At 47.9% G+C, this 20,543-nt stretch overlaps 1 protein-coding gene across 1 annotated transcript in view; it reads left to right on the forward strand.

The window, feature by feature from the left end:
• LOC142783802 (sodium-dependent nutrient amino acid transporter 1-like) overlaps window positions 1–20,543 on the forward strand; it is a 441,630-nt gene that overhangs the window by 104,189 nt on the left and 316,898 nt on the right. The window contains exon 3 of the mRNA XM_075882414.1: window positions 5,304–5,494. Coding sequence (XP_075738529.1) covers window positions 5,304–5,494 — 191 coding nt within the window. The remainder of the gene's footprint in view (window positions 1–5,303; window positions 5,495–20,543) is intronic.

Below are 20,543 nucleotides of genomic sequence, written 5' to 3' on the forward strand. Positions count from 1 at the left end.
CCGTAGGGAGAGCGGCGGTTTCGGCGTATCGCGTTAAATGGTCTACAGCAACGATGGCCCAGCGGTTACCAGCCGAAGTCAGAGGAAGTGTTCCGTACAAATCAATACCTATGCACCCAATCTGGCGGTCAGGGCAAGGTAATGATTACAAGCCAGCGTGTGACATGTGTGCCTATGATTCGCAGCGTTGGCAAGTGAGGCAAGAGCGAGCGACCTGCTGTATGTAGAGGTACATTCCGCGCCAGAAGTAGCATTGTCGAATGCGATGTTAGGTTTGAATACCCCAGAGTGTGCGCATTGCGGATCAGACTGAAAGGATTCACATATCTACAACCGCAGACTGCGGGGTATCACGAGTAACCACTGCCGGCCATCGGCGTCGTAATTGCGTTGGTGTAGAAGGCCGTCACGGATGGCGAAATGGCGAGCTCGATGACGCAAGACACGCGTGGATGGCGTTGCGGATGGATCAGAGAGCGAGTCAATCAGCGAGGCGATCCAATTTCGCTTTTGCTGTTTGGTAGCGATAATGTCAACATCAATGGCAGAAACAGCAACCGAGGATACTGAGCAGAGCACACCACCTTCAGGCAGAAGGGAGCGTGAGAGGGTATCGGCGTCAGCATGCTTACGTCCGTTTCGGTACAGTGCGCGGATGTCGTAGTCTTGCAAGCGAAGAGCCCAACGGGCGAGACAGCTTGAGGGATCCTTCAATGATGACAGCCGGCATAGTACATAATGGTCGGTGATGACATCGAATGGGCGATTATACAAATAAGGTCGGAACTTTGTGAAGGCTCAGACGATCGCCAAGCACTCTTTCTCCGTGACGGCTCAGCTCTTGTGAGCATACGGCTTCATATGCTACGACATATTCAAGCAATCCGGGTTTGCGCTGCGCCAGGACAGTGCCGATGCCTACACCGCTGGCGTCCGTTTGCACCTTCGTTGGGGCCATAGAATCGTAGTGGCGTAGATTGGGATGAGATGTCAACATATGGCGAAGCTTTGCGAACGTGTCGTGGCACTCGGATGACCAGGAATTGAAGGGCCCTTTACTTCCAAGAAACTTCGTCAGCGGTGATATGATCGTGGCGAAGTTTCGTATAAAGCGTTGGAAGTATGAGCACAGGCCCACGAAACCACGCAGTTTTTTTACGGACGCAGGTTTTGAGAACTCGCCCATAGCCCGGAGCTTGACCGGGCCTGGAAGAATGCCGTCCTTGGACACGACGTACCCTAGGATGGCGAGTTGCCGTGCTGAAAAGCTGCACTTCTTCAAATTTAGTTGTAGGCCGGCATTGCTCACACGTGCAAAAACTTCTGTTAGACGTTGGCGATGCATGGAAAAATCCGGAGCAAATACAACGACATGTTGGAGGTAACACAAGCACGTGTACCATTTCAAATGGCCCAGAACGATGTCTATCATGCGCTCAAAGGTCGCACGTGCATTACATAGACCAAACGACATGAGGTTGAACTCGTACAAGCCGTTAGGTGTGACGAAGGCGGTCTTCGCTCAAGCGTCGTCAGCCATGGGTACTTGACAGTACCCCGAGCGCTAATCGAGAGAAGAAAATAATTAGGCTCCGTGAAGGCTGTCAATCGCGTCATCAATGCGCGGCAGTGCATAAACATCGTTACGAGTGATCGTATTGAGTCGTCTGTAGTCAACACAGAACCGCACAAAAGTGTCTTTCTTCGCAACAAGAACAACAGCAGACGCCCATGGACTGTCTGAGGACCGAATAACGTCACGTCAGAGCATATCGTCAACCTGATCATTAATTACTCGACGTTCAGCAGGTGACACGCGATATGGACGTTGCCGTAAAGGTGGTTGGGCACCAGTGTAGATGCGATGCGTAACAACGGACGTGCGACCGAGAGAGCTTCACCCGAAATCGAAAGAAGAACGATGTTCTTGCAAAAAGTCCAGAGGCTTCGAACGCTGTACTACCGTAAGCTTGTCAGCAATGGAGGGGCCAAATACATCAGCAGATGACGGATCTGAAGTGAAAACAACATTGATAGTACGCGAACTGGGACAACGCGAGTCATCGGGTACGTCCAGGGCTTGTGCGCCGTCGACTGGTTCCACTCTGCCGAGACATTCCCCTCGAAGCAAGGTAAAAGTGTACGGAGATGGGTGGGTTACGAAAATAGCGGCGTCGCCCCGGGTGAATGGGACGGTAGCGAAAGGTACTAGCATGCCATTTCCTGCTACAAGCGTGGTCGGATGGCGAAACGAGTGCAATTGTGTCGGAGAGACCAGGGCAGTAGACCGATACAGCTGTCGTCAAATTCGGAGGCACTGTTGTATCGTTTTTCATGATAATCTTGCTCAATGTTGAGGAAATACCGTCTAGAGTCGAATGCGAGGTCGAAGGGTGAGAGTTCAATTTTGGCAGAGGCACAATTAATGATGGCGTCGTGGCGGGAGAGCAAATCCCATCCCAGGTGGCGTCATGAGAGCATGGCGGAATGATGATGAACTGTGCAACATACAGAACGTTCTGAATGACAACGCGAGCTGTGCAACCTGCTGGAGGATGAAGACGATGCGAACTAGCAGTATGGAGGGACAACCCAGAAAGTGGCGTCGTCACTTTTCGAAGTAAGCGGCAAAGTTTTTCGTCCGTAACTGGTACAGCAGATACAGTGTAAATAAGAGCCGATTCACGAACACCACCCACAAACACGTCAATGACATTCGAGGGACTGCTCCGAGGGCTTTCATATTGTGATGGCGTCGCAGTCCTTGCATGGGGATTGCGACGACTAGTTTTCCCTCTCAGGAGCAGCCAAGCTTTGCCGCATGGGGGACAAAGAACGACGTCGTGAAGACGGCGACCTTCGAGACGATAGACCTGAGCGAGATGGCAGCGGCATAGACGGTGATTCATCGTGATAGGGGCGGCTGAGCTGGCCAGCCACAGGTGAAGAAATGGGAGCCGGCTGTACGCAAGAGCAATAACGTGCTACGTGACCAACGTAACCGCAGGGACATCATATGAGCGGGTTGTCGGGTGTGCGCCATCGGTTCGCCGGGGTAGGTGTCACCCATGTTGCAAGAGCCGATGGATGGAACGGTGGCTGGAAAGGGTGCATGGTATGCTGAAGCTGAGGCTGATGGGTTGTATTGACATACGTAACGGGCATACCCGCTGCAAAGGACAGAGGTCGAGTGGCAGCTTCGGCGTAAGTTAGAGGGGTGGTAGCTGGAACGACTTCAGGTGGCCTGGCTAACACTTGGGCACAATTCGGGGGTGCAGGAGCCGGAGGTTGTTTGGGGTGGTATACAGGCATGACCTCCGCTATTTACTGTTGAATCGCTCGTCAGATGGGAGGGAAAAGGGCAATCGCCAATCGTTGAACAGCCGGTGGGTGGGCGAAGGGCAGAAGAGAGAACTGGCGCGCGATTTCCTCACGGATGAACGACTTGAGGTCTGCCATCAGCGCCACTTGGTCACAACTGGCCTCCAAGCCAGCAACCGTTGCAGCTCCTCTTGGGGAGCGACGGGTCATCGAACACTGCCGGCGGAGCTCCTCGTAGCTCTACCACAGCGTGATGACCTTAGCCACTGTTTCGTGGTTTTTGGTGAGCAGCATCGTGAAGGCATCATCGTCAATGACTTTCATGATATTTTGGATCTTGTCAGATTCGGACACGGTGTGATTGGATTTGTTGCATGGTGTCCAGGATATCTTGAATATAGCTGGTGAATGGCTCACCAGCCTGCCGAGTGCATTCACGTAAGCGATGCTCAGCTTGCAGCTTACGAACGGCAGGGCGGCCGAGAACGTTTATTACAGGGGTCTTATAATCGGACTAGGTTGCAAAATCCGACGCGTGGTTGTTGTACCTCAATCTGGCTACATCGGCAAGGTAGAACGCCAAGTTCGTCAACTTGCCTGTCCTCGTCCCATTTGTTGGGGTCGTTCACGCGCTCGTAAATGGTGAGCCAGCCCTCCACGTCAGTGCCATCGGCACCAGTGAAGGTGGGTGAAACACGGATGCTGGGGACACCGGGACAACCGGGTGGCATGGGAGGAGACGTTTGCTGAGAGGCGTCGTGGAGCATGGTAGATAATAGGGTACGTGATCGAAGCTCCAATGGCATCGAAACGGAACGCAGCACTCTCCACCAATTTGTTATGGCGTTTATTAGACGGCAACCAGCGACTATGCGATATGGCGACAGTCACGGCCGAGCACGGACTCCCAGCATAAGCGACGTCCTTGTTCGCTAGCCCCACTTAGAGGTACTCATGAGTTTGACCCAATTCAGAGTTCGGAGGCTTCGCTGCAGCCAATACAATCTTCGACGACGCTTCATGGAACACCATCCCGGTGAACGTGTTTGGGTGTGGACGCCGATACGCCGACGTGGACTCAGTGAGAAGCTTCTGCGATGGTACTTCGCACCATACAGGGTGGTTCGACGTCTCGGCCCACTCGATTATGAGGTTGTCCTTGACGACATCACGAACTCTCAATGACGCCGATTGCAATCTGAAGTCGTCCATGTCACGCGCCTCAAACCATTTTATGCGCGTTAATGAACTGAAACAGTGTTTTTGTATCATCGCTGTATCGTAATTTCTTCCTTGTACTTTCTTGCATTATTGTTGTATCTTCATCTTCCGTTAAAGCATCGAGATGATTCCTTTAGATTTGGGTGCACGTTAAAGAACCCCAGGTGGTCGAAATCTCTGGAGCCCTTCACTACGGCGTCTCTCCTAATCATATGGTGGTTTTGGGACGTTAAACTCCACATATCAATCATCGATGATGCTTTTTTTTCAGAGGGGGCAATGCCACGTTCCTTTTCTCAAGTTTTGTTATCACCCCAATACACTACAATATTCTCAGCGCAGACCGCGCCTGCAGTTTTCGAGAAGCTTCAGGACTGTAGTAGATCATTTTGATAAGATTACGCCCACTCGGCGAACTGTACAGATTATTCTGGAACCTACGCTACCGCTAGCGATAACGCTAGAGCATCCGGTGGCAAGTGCATAAATGCCGACGCACTTCGTCACTTGTCAGTTGATCGATGGCCGATGCTGCATGCGCTTCTGTCAGTGTAAGTGTGATACCGTAACCCAGCTTTACGTTTAGTGGGCACAGGTTTGCCCAAATAAACTATTTGATCGGACCATTCCATCTCCTGCCTTCAACCACGTCACGACTCCATGACAATGTAATTACCAGTTGTTGTGGTCGCATTTATTCGCCCTTGAAGCAAAATGTGTGTTCTTGCAGTGTTTTCCATGAGAAGCGTTCACTTGCGCAGCGCCTGTGCGATCCTACGCTGAAGGCGCTCGTGGAGAATAAGGCTGCCGTCAACCTGACTGACCAGAATAGGCTGCACGCAGTGCCTGTGCTGTACCAGGGAAATGTGGTGTTCATCGTGTACCAGTACTACATTAACCATCTTCAGGGCTGTGTCCTAGCCAACCAGTCATCGGCCGAGCAGTACTACACGTAAGTCTCTCTCTTATCCTTCGAAAGTGTGAATCGCTACATTTTACCGAAGCGCAGATTCAAAGTTGTGCCCCTTCATTCCGCCATGCGGAATTAGCCGACTAAGCCACTGCGAGTACATCCTTGAGCAATATCCAGGTATTTATACACGCCATTCACCGCTGGCGGCATGCATAAGGTTGTCGGCTGCTGACCCGCAGGTCACGGGATTTAATCATGGCTGCGGCGGCTGTGGCGGCTGTGGCGGCTGCATTTTCGATTGAGGCAAAAATGCTCTCGGCGCATGAGCTCAGATTGGGGTGCAGGTGGCCGCAACTTGCGAAGCCCTCTATTACGGCGTCTTTCATAACTATATGTTGGTTTTGGGACGTTAAACGCTATATATCAAATAATGATGGCGTGCATAGCTCTCTTGTATGTTCTTGACTGACTGCAGATGTACGTCTATATGCACCAATGATTGAACACCACTATTTTGCTTGTTCTTTATGTGAAACGTTTTGAGATATTGTAAAAAGCCATCTTACTCCCCTCCCCCATCCCTCTAATGTAATGCCTCAGGGCATTTAGGTTAAATAGAAAAAAATGAAATGGAAGCACTTTGGCGTGTTCTCTCACGAGTGATATGGCACGAATGGCGTGCTTCAAAGGTCATTGCTGCGCATTGTGCTTTTCCCGCAAAGTGGAAGTCACAGGGCGGTCGCCTCACTTGCTGCAGCGGCTGCTTTTGCGAAACAGAAAGAGCAACAGTCGCACTCGTGGTGCGTGTGCTAAAAGATAAATTTGGGCTGGTTGGTTATTTGATATTGCATCGTGATATGATAAAAGATGCACAGACTTTTCAAGGGTATTCGAGATACAAGATACTCCCACAAAAATTGTACCCGATGCAATACTTGTTGATTGCATCTGAAAATACTAGAATATATTCGCCAATTTGTTGGTATAGACCCATATAATCTATATAGAAAAGAACGCCAATGCACAAAAACAGTCGGCTTGAAATTTTTTATGTGGTCAATTTCAACATTCAAATTTTTGTTCCTAGCTCAATAGCTTTTTGTTCCTAGCTCAAATGCTTGGTCAAACAAACTTATTCGACTTACCAAGAATTATATAACGTTTAACTGCTTAACAAGACAGCTCGAGGTCACGGAATCGAATCCCGGCTTAGGTGGCTGCATTTCCGATGGAAGCGGAAATGTTGTAGGCTCCTGTATTCAGATTTGGGTGCACGGTAAAGAACCCCAGGCGGTTGAAATTTCTGGAGCCCTCTACTAAGGCGTCTCTCATAGTCATATAGTGGCTTTGGGATGTGAAAGCCTATTGATCAATCAATCAATCAACAAGATAGCTGGGTCACCACGTCACCGACAGCAATTCTTGCTTGTCATTTCTGTAATTGATGGATTTGCTGTCGAACTTCCCAACTAGCTAGCTGGTTGCCGTCTAAGCACATGAGCTTAATAATAAGACGGCTTCTCAAGAGGTGCGGAGTTTTGCTTCGTCCACAAGAGACCATTTTTGAATGCCGAATCATCGGCGTATAGCAGCAACGACTTTGGTAGTGATTTTCGTGGCGCATTGCGCATATAGGCCTAAACACATAATGCTCCTATTGCCTTTCATATTATTTTTATCGGCTGGTTTAACCCGTTTGTTTTCTACATGATATCTAACGTGCAATATTTTTTTCTTCAGTGTGAATATGTGTGCACTTCAGAAACGCCTCGGACATATTGTGTTTTCATGTGGTGGTGACTGTGTAGAAAGAACGTGTCAATCACTTTAGCAGAGATGAAACTCAATATTGGACTGACTTGTGATCAGAAAGCTATAACTCAATTTAGAAGCAAAGCGTGCTGTACAATCAGAACGGCAGTATATGTAGTGGGCCCCAGGTAATATTAAAATTGGCTGAACGCATCTTGTTTTATACCTCCGACACAAGGCATCAGTGGAGCTCGGATTTGAAGCTGCTGAAAATTGGGTTTCATGCGCCATAATGCGCACTGTTTTAGGTCCTCAAAATCGTGAATATAAGCACAATATAATTTTACAATAATCGAAATGTTTGATGAATAAGCGTAGGACTTTGAAGGAAAAAAATGGTTTAGTTTATGATGGTACAAATGTGCCAGTGATTTAGCATAGCAATACAATTTTTTCCCACGGAGTATGTGGAACACGGTTTTTCCTTTGTCAAGCATGGCGAGTTCACTGTTTACCATCTAATTAGAAACATGCTCATGGGTGTCTTTAGTTTCGACATGGCTGAGAATCGCAGCACAGGAGCGAATAGCCAGACCGCTAATAAGCCAGAAGGATCCTTTAGCCTCGTGTTAACCGGATATAATCACACAGGGTCTGTTTCTGATTTTTCTGTCAACACCTTAAAATAGAACAGCGATTGCGTGCACGAACTGCCTTGGGCATGTCATGCGAATGTAACTTTGCGTGCGCATTAAGTGTGTGATCTTCCGGCTTCAAATTTCTTCGATACCGAATAGGGAAGGGAACGAATTTAGCTTGCGAAGTCTACTCTGGCTGAGTGGCAAATGTTTCAAGCTCGCCTCCTTGCATAATACTTTTGGAGCTCGTGATGAACCAATTAAAATCAGCATATTTATTGAGTGAATGATGAGTGAGGCAAAGCTTCAGAGTGTTGTATTAGTGAACCGTGAATCTGTCTGTCTGTCTGGCATCTATAAATTAGGCGGTGACGAACTGGTCACAGTAGAAGGACCAACCGATGACTTTAGGAGTTCCACTAAAAATCTTAGAGGTAGAAAGCTTTGCATTAGTCTCGCAATAAGTTTTAGTGTCTAACTGAAATATTTCATGTTACCTGGTGAAGCGCCCTTTAAGAAGCAAATGACAAAAGAAAAGGTACGTAGCATGAAATTTTTTACCCACCCTATGCTTACAGTTCATGGTTTCACAATCGTTCCCCATTGTTCTGCTGCTGCACAAAAGCACCCCCTCTTTTCCACGAACGCGTGCGAACAGACACCGGAAAGATGGGAGCAGAGGACTCGACATCTTTGTAGGCTAATTGGCCTTCCTATTGGCTAGAGGGTCTTGTAGCCTACATAGTGCTAGAAGAAACTTCTGAGATGAAGAAAAGGCTACAGTCCTTAGAGTTTCAAAAGCTCAATTTTGCCCGGTGGCATCTATACCTGTCTTCAACTCTGTTCAATAGCAATGTTTGAGGTTAAATATTGTTGATATAGACACCAATTTTGAACGTAGGCATTTATAGGCATTTATAATAATTCAGGCAAAAACGTCAGAAATAGGCACTTAGAGGCCCTACCAAAACTCCATAAAAGCCCTTCCTAGCCATACCTTTATGTTCATATATAAAAGCGGCAGTAGAAGAACGCAAGAAACAAAATAGGCATTAGCCAATAATTCCATCTCTAGTCATCAGTAGTCGCACCTTAAAGCGTTCTTTCTGATACTCAGTAAGTTCAGGCATTAACAAGAGTGCGTGCATTCAGCTCGTAATCTGAAAAATAATTATTGAGTATCACGCACACTGCTCGTAATCTGATAACTAATTGGTGAGTTGTCACCTATAATAACAACGATGTGATTTCGAGATACACAGAAGTGTAAGGCAGTGTTGATCATGACCATGTGTGCTCTGATGTGCAATCAAATCCAAGTAAATGCGCCTCTAGCATTTCGCCTCCAGAAGTAGGACTTGCGCGTAACCTTAGAAAAACAACTGGATACAATCTTAAGTTTACAAAATATTACGGAGTGGCTTAGACCGAGCTATAACTTTGTGTGCATTGGACCCGGTAACACCAAACTGAAAGAAATGAGAGCACGGCACTGTGTAGTTGCACACATTGTGGGCACACAACGCCTCTATTGACGGTATGACGGTAACACCGCCTATAGCTACGATTAGTACTTAGTGATAGTAATAACAAAACAGAATAAGAAAAACAATTATAAAATGGAAAAGTAATTTCATTCGAACCACTGATTGCGCATAACTTCAGACACATGGTGCAGGCGGCATCATTGCCAGAAATGGCTCATTGCCTGCAATTGTCTCAAAAATTCTCCTAAGTGGCTCATTGGCACGTTTGTAAGAAACGCGGACAATTTTCTATATGAATACTTCTAAGACGTTGTTCCTGATATTTTTATTACGGCTCATAAGTATTTTAATCCTTATAAAAAATCACTTTGGTCATTTTACCAAAGCGTATGAGAATGTTTGGTGCTTTGTACTCAGTGTGCACCTATACATTGACGTTTCCTAAATCACCTTGGCAGAATAGTAAACTCTAGGGAGTATACATGTGTGAACTGTAGGAGCTATTAGGCAGGAAGGTAAAAGTAAAAATAAATCTGAGAGCATATTTTAGCTGCAGTTTATAAAAGACATGATGCATGAAGCCTTCCGAAAAAATACAGTTCGGAGCCTTGGGTAGGGGATCCAAGAGGACAACTGAGAAAGCACTTGCGTTAAGAATCAACGTTATACTTGAACTGGTATAGCGCATTACGGGGAAGAAGTTGGAAGTTAGCGCTCTGTCCTCTTGTGTCGGTCTGCTCGGCTGTTTATTCTTCCCCGTAATGCGCTATACCAGTTCAAGTACGACGAACCAACTCGCCCAATCTTCAACACTCGTGGACTTCAATGTTTCAACATAGTAGCACGAAGACAACGACATGGTTCGTGAAAACGTCGTCTCATAGCTAAACGCTTCTGTTAGATGTAGCATAGGTAGCAGCGGAACTACAGTTTCAGGCTTGAGAACAGCATGACAATTGATGTGGTCATTACTTTGCTGTTATTACCCGCCTGTTTTTGAAGTGTACCGCCACAACAGATAGCGGGCGCAAGCTGCGTCCTCCAAGCTGTGTCACATGATGTTTGTTAATGTATATTGTTAGCCATCGGAATGAACAGCGGAGGTTTTTTTTTTGCCCGTACGCTTCAGCGCGGCTGTACGATTTCCTTCTTGCTAGCGCCGACGCTTTGCGCATGCGGGCTGTGTCTGGACAATTATCGCACACATTGTAGCACACGGCACTTGCAAGTGGCTAAGGGTAAGTTTTATAGCTTCTACACAACTAAAGGGGGGAAAATTGAGAGAGCAGGAACGTGGCAAGCACGGAAACGTAGTTCCCGTGGAGACAGTGCGAGCGCTGTCATTTTGCTCTGGTCTTCCAAAATGACGTGCGCACCTCATCTCCTGTAAAGTCTCTAAAAACTTTTCCACTGGAGTCTGCCGGAAAAGTAAACGTATTTCCCAATTATTTGTTTTATTCTGGTTGCTTAGTAGCAAAAGCACCAGCCTGCAAAGTTGAGTTTGGGCAGCGAATGTTTCGCACGGTAGCGTTGCGATCGCAGTTTCTTGTACTTAAAATATGGGATAATTTACTTAATCTTAGGAAAATACAGATACTCGTCTTGCGAAAAGTACCCCAATACAGTCAGTAGGTACACCAAATATCTAAAATCGTATCGAAGGTACTTGTACCTTCTAAACTGCCTAGCCCGTGTTTGCGGTTCATTACAAAAGAGCTAAATTGCTAAAATAGAAACAATAGAGCTAAAATGGGACCAAGACTAGTGAATAGTGAGGCCCTGCTTTGTGTGTCGTCTTGTGCAACTCAGAGGTCAGTGTAAAAGGGCAGCGCATCTCTGCACACAATGCACAGTTCACATGTCCAGAGTTATGTTCAGAAATGCAGCGAATGTGACACGTATGTGGTGTATAGCATCGTGCGTAGTTTTGGTGAGCTTTACGTTGGACAACGTGGTCGATGCATTAAAAGGGCCCTGTGACACTTTTCAAGTATCCATAGAATATCTTCAATAAGGGAGCCTAATGCCTTTCGAATTGACCACTGTAAAGTTTTTAGAAGGACTCAAGTGCGAGTGGAGTAACAATATTTTTTCATAGGCAGGAAATTGGTTTCCTTTTTCTCGTTTCAAGAAAAGCACTGTAAGCTATGCAGGGTGGAATGGCACGGGGAAAGAAAATACACTGCGCATGCCACTTTACTTTGAGCGCTTGACTCTGAGCCCCCAGTACCTCTGGAGTGTACCATTCTTAAATCAACCAATGGCGATAGTTCGCCTGTGACGCCATGACGTTTTTGTCTGCAGTGGCATTTCTTGATTGAGGAGAAAATGATTTACGGCTAGTAGGGTAGCGAATTGAGCTAGTTGGAACATACTCCTCGCTAATGGCGCAAAAAGAAAGGGGGGGGGGCAATAAAACACAAGTAGGTGAATGATACAGCGCTAAAAACTGAAAGATTATTCAAAACTGAAATGAAATGATTAATGGGTCTCTAAGCTGGCATATAAAACCAAAGCAATGCACTAAATTCAGTAAAAAGCAAAGTACTATAGATGCTGACCAAGTACGTAATCTCGTATGCTGTAGATGTGAAACTTTGGCTCCTTCGAGAATGATTAAAGGCTAGTTCGCGCACCTGCCTTATAAGCTTTAGGACAGCAAACGCTTCTAAAATTTCTCGTGCTTGATGGTTTCTGTGCCTAATCAACACAGCCGTTTTATTCAGCTCGAATGCGCAACCGCACTGCCAGCAATGGAAAGAAATATTCGTAGACGGTGTAACTTTCAAATAGCTGAAAGGTGCAGCGTCGCCTCAACGTGCGCCCTTAGACGGATGTTGGGGCAACATCCCGTCTGCTCAGTGTACCTACTACCGCATAACAAAGGGATGGAGTACACAACTCCACTCGCACAAACAGTGAAACGTTTAGAGTGCTTCATAGAGCCCCACCATAGTGATCTAGTGGCCAAGGTACTCGGCTGCTGACCAGCAGGAATGCTGACCAGCATTCTTCAGATGGTGCGACAGCGAGCGCTGAAATACACTCGGTGTCGACAGTTTTAGAAAACGCTTCTGTCGTCACTTGTTTCTGTTTTTTATCCTTTTTTGTGCTTATTGGGATGGGAAGATCTTCAATTTCAAAATTTGAGGCCACATGTAGCGCTACAATATTGTCACGAGGCACTGACGCGCACGAAGGGAGTAGACTACAGGTCGAATAATAAATTGTTGATTTGGGCCATACTTGCGGCTACGCAAAAGGAAAGTCAGAATACAGCACGACACTGACACTGATAGCGGCGAGCGAAGCGTCGGCTGTTGATCAACTGACAAGCAGCGGACCGCGTCGGCATTTATACACTTGCCATTGAATATTCTAGCGTTATAGAAGTGGTGACCTATAGGTTCCAGGGTAATCTGTAATGTTCACAAAGTGGGCGTATTGTAAGACTTCACTGGTCGTCATCTTCTTCATCTGTCAATAACCATCATCAGTGTTCACCCCGTTCCTCTTCATCATTGGCGCCATCTTGCTGTTGCTTGAATAAAGTGTCAGCTGAACCGTTGTATTTCAAGTGGTGGAAGGTCCTTCCCGATTTCTTCGACCTCTCTCCATCCAAAGCCAGCTCCTGGAGCTCCGTTCGGGATGTCGCTTACGCTAGCAGAGCACCATGGCGCAAGAGCAAGCCCAACTGAACCACCCGCCGGCGCAACCACCAGCCGCCAACCCTTGCCCGGTCAACAACCCCCCTCGGGAGCCTCCAATCTTCTCCGGTATGCCTGGGGAAGATGTCGAAGAATGGCTCGACAACTATGACCATGTAGGTGTCTACAACAACTGGAACGAGGCATCGAAGTTAGCACGCGTCCAGTTTTACGTCTCTCAGGTTGTCAAGACGTGGTTCCTGAATCATGAGAGTGACTTCCACGATTGGTCTTCCTTCAAAGACCAGCTCCAACGCATTTTCGGCACACCGACTGTCCGTTCAGAAGTTGCTCACAAGAAACTGGCAGAACGCGTTCAACATTGCGGTGAGTCCTACACTTCCTATATTGAGGATGTGCTTGCGCTTTGCCGCCGTATCGACGACACCATGCCAGAAGGTGATCGTGTCCGGCACCTTCTGAAGGGTATCGGACCTACCGCTTTCAACGCCCTTGTCGCGCACAACCCTTCGACGGTTTCCGACGTCGTCTCTGTATGCCAGCGTCTTGATACCTTGCAGTCAATCCGCCTGCGACCCGACTTCTCTGAGAACCGCCTGGCAAACAGTATGGAGCTCTGATCCATCATTCGAACCATAATTCGTGAGGAATTGCAAGCCTACAGTTTACCTCCTTCTAACAACGTTCCCGCTCAACCTCCCTCTAGCGATCTGCGTGGCATTATTAGGGCGTTTCAAAGCACCCACCGTGCTCCACCATGCCCTCAACCCACTTCGAATGCCTGTTGCTTCAATGCAACCTTCGCCGTCTCAAGTACCACCAACTGCGCCTGATCATGAACATCTCGCACCTTTAGTCGCCCGTCCACCGAACCCAACCTACCATTCTTTCTGGCTCTTTGCTACTACCGTGGAATTCGAGGACACATTTCCCGGGTCTGTCGACGTCGGCAGCAAGACGAACGTCGTGGTTATGCCGCTTTTGAACGAGACGACACATGTGCTCGAGGTTACTACCGTTATGCTGACAGTCGTTAAAATCACCAATCACCGTCTTCTGTGCGCATTTCCAACACGACCAACAATACACGTGCATCCCGACCACGCTCCCCTTCGCCACTCCGATGCTCTGTTTCACCACTACAGCCTGTCTCTCAACTAACTGCCCAGTGATCGAAAAACTAAACACTGCAGTTTTAGGAGGGAAAACTGCATCGCGGCGAAACGACCCAAGTCCTCCTAAACGACCGTCAAACATGTTATTGGTAACTGTGCAAGGTGTGCGGGTGTTGGCTTTGGTGTACACGGGAGCAACTATTTCAGTTATGCGTGCCGACTTGTGTTCTCGATTGAGGAAAGTGAAGACACCCTACCTTGGATCATCTTTGTTTGGGGCCAATGGAGCAATAATTAGACCATCGACCCAATGTACAGCGCGCGTCTTCATTGATGATATTTGTCATCACATCACCTTCGCTGTCTTAATTTCAAGTGCTCATGAACTAATTTTAGGTTGGGACTTTCTCTCATCAGCATCTGCATTAATTTCTTGCCATCAACGTGTAATCGAAACGACCGAGACCGATCACTGCAGCGAACGCGTCGATGAAAAACCATTGCGTTTCTTCACAGCTTCCGAATCCATACTGCGCCTGAGTCAGGAGTAACTCATCACTATGACTTCTCCGACTATTGCCAATGGTGACGTCCTTATCACCCCTTCCAGCAGCTGTTTAGCTCGCGGCGTTGTTGTCCCCTCCAGCCTGGTGCGGTTCAAAGACAGTGCTGCGATAATCCTTGGCCTGAACCCTACCCCAGAGCCTGTTCTCCTACCCCAAGGTTCTGCAGTGTCATGTTATGTGGATACCCAACCGGTATCTTTTGTCTCTCTTGATGCCTTGACAGCTCAGCCACAACAGGCTCAGTCTGTTACTTCCTCCTCCTTTGCTCCCGGTATAAATCCTGACCTTTCTGCTTCTCAACGTGAGGCGTTGCTCAATTTGCTAATGAAACACCAGGCCTCTTTCGACGCCAATGCTTCGGCACTAGGACAGACCACCGTTGCGCATAATCGCATCGACACTGACGGTCAGACTGATGTACGCCGTCGTCCCTACCGAGTCTCCTTGGCCGAGTGCAAAATCATAGAGGAGAATGTGACCGATATGCTAAAAAGAAACATCATATGACCCTCTACCAGTTCTTGGTCATCACCCGTTGTGTTGGAACAAAAGAAGGATGGATCGGTACAATTTTGTGTTGATTACCGCGCGCTCAACAAGATTACCCGAAAGGATGTATATCCAATGCCCCGTATAGATGATGCACTTGACTTATTGCAAGGCGCCCAATACTTCTCCACCCCTGACCTTCGGTCCATGTATTGGCAAATACCAATGGACGAAGCAGACAAAAAAGACCACATTGTCTACGCCAGATGGTCTTTACGAGGTTAGCGTAATGCCATTTGGCCTATGTAATACTACCGCCACATTTGAAAGGATGATCGACACTGTTCTTCGAGGCCTCAAGTGGAAAACTTGTCTATGCTACCTCGACGATATTGTCGTGTTTTCTTCCACTTTTCCTGATAATCTGCAACGCCTAGATCAAGTGCTCACATGTCTCTCCAATGCTGGACTTCAACTAAACACAAAGAAGTGCCATTTTGGCAACACAGCTATAAAATACTAGGATATTTTGTTAGTAAAGATGACATCCAGCCCAATCCTGACAAAATTTACGCAGTCCTCAACTTCCCGCGACCCTTTCGCTCCAAAGAACTACGCAGTTTCCTTGGACTCGCATCGTACTTTCGCCGCTTCATTCGCAACTTTGCCACTATTGCCGCTCCTCTCCACAAGCTCCTGGCCAGTACCGGTTCCTTCAATTGGAATGATCAATGCGAAGCCTCATTTCAAAAACTCAAGCAGGCACTGACATCCCCACCGGTGCTTGATTATTTCGATGACAGGGCACCTACGATATTACACACTGACGCTAGTGGACAAGGAATCGGCGCCGTACTCCTCCAGCGCGACCATGCCTCTCGCGAGAAAGTCGTCGCGTATGCAAGCCGCACTCTGACCTCTGCAGAGAAGAGGTACTCGATAACGGAACAAGAGTGCTTGGCTGTTGTCTGGTCCATCCAGAAATTTCGTACGTACCTACATGGTCGACATTTTACTGTTGTGACAGACCACCATGCTCTTTGCTGGTTGTCCACAATCAAAAACTTGTCGGGACGACTTGGTCGCTGGATTTTCCGATTACAATCTTACGACTTTGACGTCATCTACAAGACTGGAAGACAACATCAAGATGCCGACGCTTTGTCACGATGCCCTTTGTCGCAGTTTTTGGCGCACTTCACATCCCCTTGTCAAGTTAGCTATACGGAGGACACCTCGTCTATATCAGCCATTTCTTCCCTACCTTCATCCACCCGTCCGTCAGTAATTACTACTCACCAGCGAGCCGATTCTTACTGCACTGACATCATCAGTCGGCTTACCGGCGCTTCATCTTCCCCTAATGCCAGGCTCCGGAAACAACTCCGACTATTCAAGTTGGAGGACAATGTGCTATATTGATACATTTTCCACCCGGAAGGCCACCAATGGATTCCCGTCGTACCACGTGCACTATGCACTGAAGTTCTGCGCGATTCCCACGACGACACGACGTCAGGACACTTGGGTTACTACAAAACATACAAGTGCATCCGCAGTCGACTCTTCAGGTCAGGTCTTTCCACGACGGCAGCTAAATATATTGCCTCGTGTGCACTTTGCCAACACCGCAAGCGGCCCACAACTGCTCCAGTCAGGATCCTACAACCACTTCCTTGTCCATCAGAGCCGTTCTCTGTCGTCGGAATTGACCTCTTCGGGCCCCTCCCAACTACATCAGACGGCAAGAGATAGATCGTCACCGCCGTTGATCACTTCACTCGGTACGCTGAGACAGCCTCGATCACTTCAGGAACTGCTTCGGAAGTAGCAACTTTCTTCTTGAATGCTATTTACCTACGTCACGGAGCCCCTCGTGTTCTTTTGAGTGACCGGGGCAAGGCATTTCTTGCAAGCACGCTCAGTGAAGTTCTTCAAGCATCAAAAACAGTTCATAAAACAACATCTAGCTATCACCCGAAAACCAATAGCATAACAAAAAGATTTCATCGCACGCTGTGTGACATGCTGTCCATGTATATCCGACCAGACTATCGCGATTGGGATGCCATACTTCCCTTTGTTACGTATTCATATAATACAACAGTTCAACGAACCACAGGCTATTCTCCATTTTTTCTAGTATACGGACGTCAACCTACATGACCACTCGACGTTTCATTCTTTTCTGGCCCCGTAAACTCTTCACCATTCGTTTGCGACCTGTTTCTGTCCCGTGTTGCTCGATGCCGTCGTCTTGCCCGTGTAAACACCGAAGCTAGCCAAGAAGATCGCAAATATCTTTACGATGCCATTCACGGCGTCGTTCTCTACCACCCTGGTGACGATGTACTTCTGTGGACTCCTGCGCAAACGCCTGGCTTATGCGAGAAGCTTGAGTCACGCTATCTTGGCCCCTACAAAGTTGTCGAACAGACCTCACCAGTGAACTACCTTGTCACAACTGTTCATGTCCCCACTGACCAACGCTGCCGCGAGACAGATATTGTGCACGTTTCGCATCTCAAGCCCTATCGTATGCATTCCCCAGCGTAATTCGCGGCCAGGCTGGCCGCTTCCGTCGACGGGGGAAATTAGTGTAAGAATTCCTTGGACGTCGTCTTCCTCATCTGTCAATAACCATCATCAGTCTTCGCCCCGTTCCTCTTCATCATCGGCGCCATCTTGCTGTTGCTTGAATGAAGCGTCAGCTGAACCGTTTTATTTCAGTATTCTTAACAGAACCAACAACTGGTTCTTTTTGACCCAGTTTATTCCAGTGCGAAAGAAAGAACACCCTTCGTAGTCTTTGTAGCTGCTGTAATTATTCCCAAAAGCACGTCGTTATTTTATGAGCACTATTTTTCAATCTAAAAGGCTCTGAACACGAATCGGCACTTTCGTCCAGCATTGCTGAGATTATTAGAGATTTCGGTAGCCTTTCTGCTGGCTTGTGCATTGTTATTCCTGAGAGTCCACACCGAACGTCCATGCCTCTGAAAAAGGCAATCTGTGTCAAGGCCAGCACGCGAGCCCACCTGACGCGAACAACTCAACGGCGCCATCAAGCGGTGGCGCCTTTCTGACGCGCAACGCACAGCGAGCCCCATCAGCCCACGAGCCCTTCGAAGTAATCGGCGCCTTCCTGTCTGGCGAGTATTACGCAATGCGTGGCGACGTCAGTCGTCCTTGGCTGAAACCACGTGCAGTGGTTCCAGATTTGGTGAGAATGACGTGGCCCAGCGGCGGGCCCTATTGGAGGATCCTCACCTCACGGCCAGCGGCGCTTCTGGTTGGACATTTGGTTACTCAAAGAATCCACCTGGTGCCTATAAAAAAAGCCCTGCGACACGTCGCGAGCAGAAGACCTTTGTGTCAGAGGAGGGAGCTCGGCCTTCGAGTCTCTAAGCTGTCGACCACAGTGCCGAATTTGTAACGCCTCTCTTTCTATGCTGTACATAAACCTTGTTCTAACTCACCATCGTCTCGTCCGCTCGTCTATCAGCTCTGCGCAAAAGCAGTCGTGAGCTGAGAAACCTACGCTACCAAACGGCTGGTGACCATGTCGGTGGAGATTGGAGCAGTGGCGCCTTCGGGACCGTGTTGGCGTCGCCGTCTTTCGTAAAAGCATGCTGTTGTTCTTATATCGCAGGAGTGTGTGGAACTCTGCTTAACCACGATTATTCTGTGCTTTACAACTATTTTTGAAAATCCCAAGCCGTTAAAATAAGACGATTGGGCTCTATACAGCTTCCCTGCATTCGTACCATGTTGCGTGCGCCGGCACCTAAGGTTGTTGTGCCTGTGTCGCAGATGGCTTGTCCCGTCTTCGTTACTCTGTCGACTTACGAGCCAAGCCAAATCGAAAACGCCATTGGCGTCATTTCTGAGACAAAGTGTAGGTAAAAAAAAAACCACGTCGCTTCAATATTTTAGCGACCTGGAAACTTCGTGCATGGTTTCATGACCACGCAGAAAAGTTGCTCATGACACGTTGACGATCATGGGATGAATACGTCATGCGAGGACAGTGTCAAATAAATGCGTACGCCTAACACAAACCTGTATGTACAGTTTTATGGAAAAATATCTTGTACTATAAAGAAGCAAACCATGTTTTCATACTAACAGGAAAATTGTTGACCGCATAAACTAGTTTACGGTAATATAACAGGGCTGATAGGACAATTGCAGTTTCATCCACCAGGTGGCACCACAGGCTAAGTTAGCAATTTTTATTGATATAAAAATATAACTTCACTTCTAACCAGAAAAACGGGGTTGGTTTGAATCACTGGGAGACACAATTTTTTCATCCGTGTAGACATCTTATTTCAAGTTTTGGTCAATTCGCGGTTTCTTTAACAAAGTGATCTATGCCGACCTGGCCGTCCTAAACCTTCTCGAACACTGTAGGCGCAGTTTGTGCTGAGAATTACTGACAGTGAAACGGCGAAGGTAATAAAGGCAGTAGGAATCTGTCGGTTGTTCTCGCACAGGTCGTCTGTGCTGAGGGCACGGGTTTCGGCGTAGTTGGCACTTGAAGAGTGACGGTCATGCTACTTGTGCACATACTGTCGCGTGTGAAAACGCGGGACTTCGGGTAAAGAATACTGCGTAGTCGCATAGACGCAGGTCAGTCACGTGACACAATCAAAAACCTCGGCGAGAGCACGCGCTGTCTGAAAAACTACTTCTTCGTGTCTTTCTCCATTATGCGGGCTCGTGTTTGACGCAGTACATGGCCAGGTAGCAATATCAAGTGCCTTCCCGACTGTCGTGACCTCAGTGAGAATTCGAACCAACTAGCCCAAATAGCCATTCTTCTTCTCGGTGAGAAATTCGGCTAGAGTCTTGGGTGGGTTTTAAGGAGCCCCGCAAACAACACTTGCTTCACACCCTGCATGATGAAGCGGAGCTTCTTGTTCTCAGCCAAGGCAAGTTCGGTGTGCCGAAACACTTTTGTCATCTCTTCCCTGAAGATGGTGACATTTTCATTTGGTAGCAGCACCCGGTCTCCAGCAATACAGCTGCCCTTTCACTGCGGGAAACGGTCGTGAAAGTTTCCAGGAACGCGCCGCGAAAAAGATTCCAGGATCGAAGTGCAGACTTCCGATTTTCGAACGATGTCTTCGCCGCATCTTCCAAGTTTAAGTAGACGCGATGCAGCTTTTCTTCCCAGTCCCACTGGTTGAGGGCGGCCACTTGGTCGTACGTCTCCAGCCAGGTCTCAGGTTCTTGAAATGGTAATCCGGGGAAGATCGGTGGCTCCTTTGGCCGCTGCAATACGACCTTCACTATTGCAAAAAACAGCGTCTCCGGCGTGATGCCAGTAGGTTTTCTGGTACTGGTACATACTGGAAACACTGGTAG

The sequence above is a fragment of the Rhipicephalus microplus genome, unplaced genomic scaffold, assembly GCF_043290135.1.
Source record: "Rhipicephalus microplus isolate Deutch F79 unplaced genomic scaffold, USDA_Rmic scaffold_12, whole genome shotgun sequence".
In the NCBI taxonomy this organism is placed as follows: Eukaryota; Metazoa; Arthropoda; class Arachnida; order Ixodida; family Ixodidae; genus Rhipicephalus; species Rhipicephalus microplus.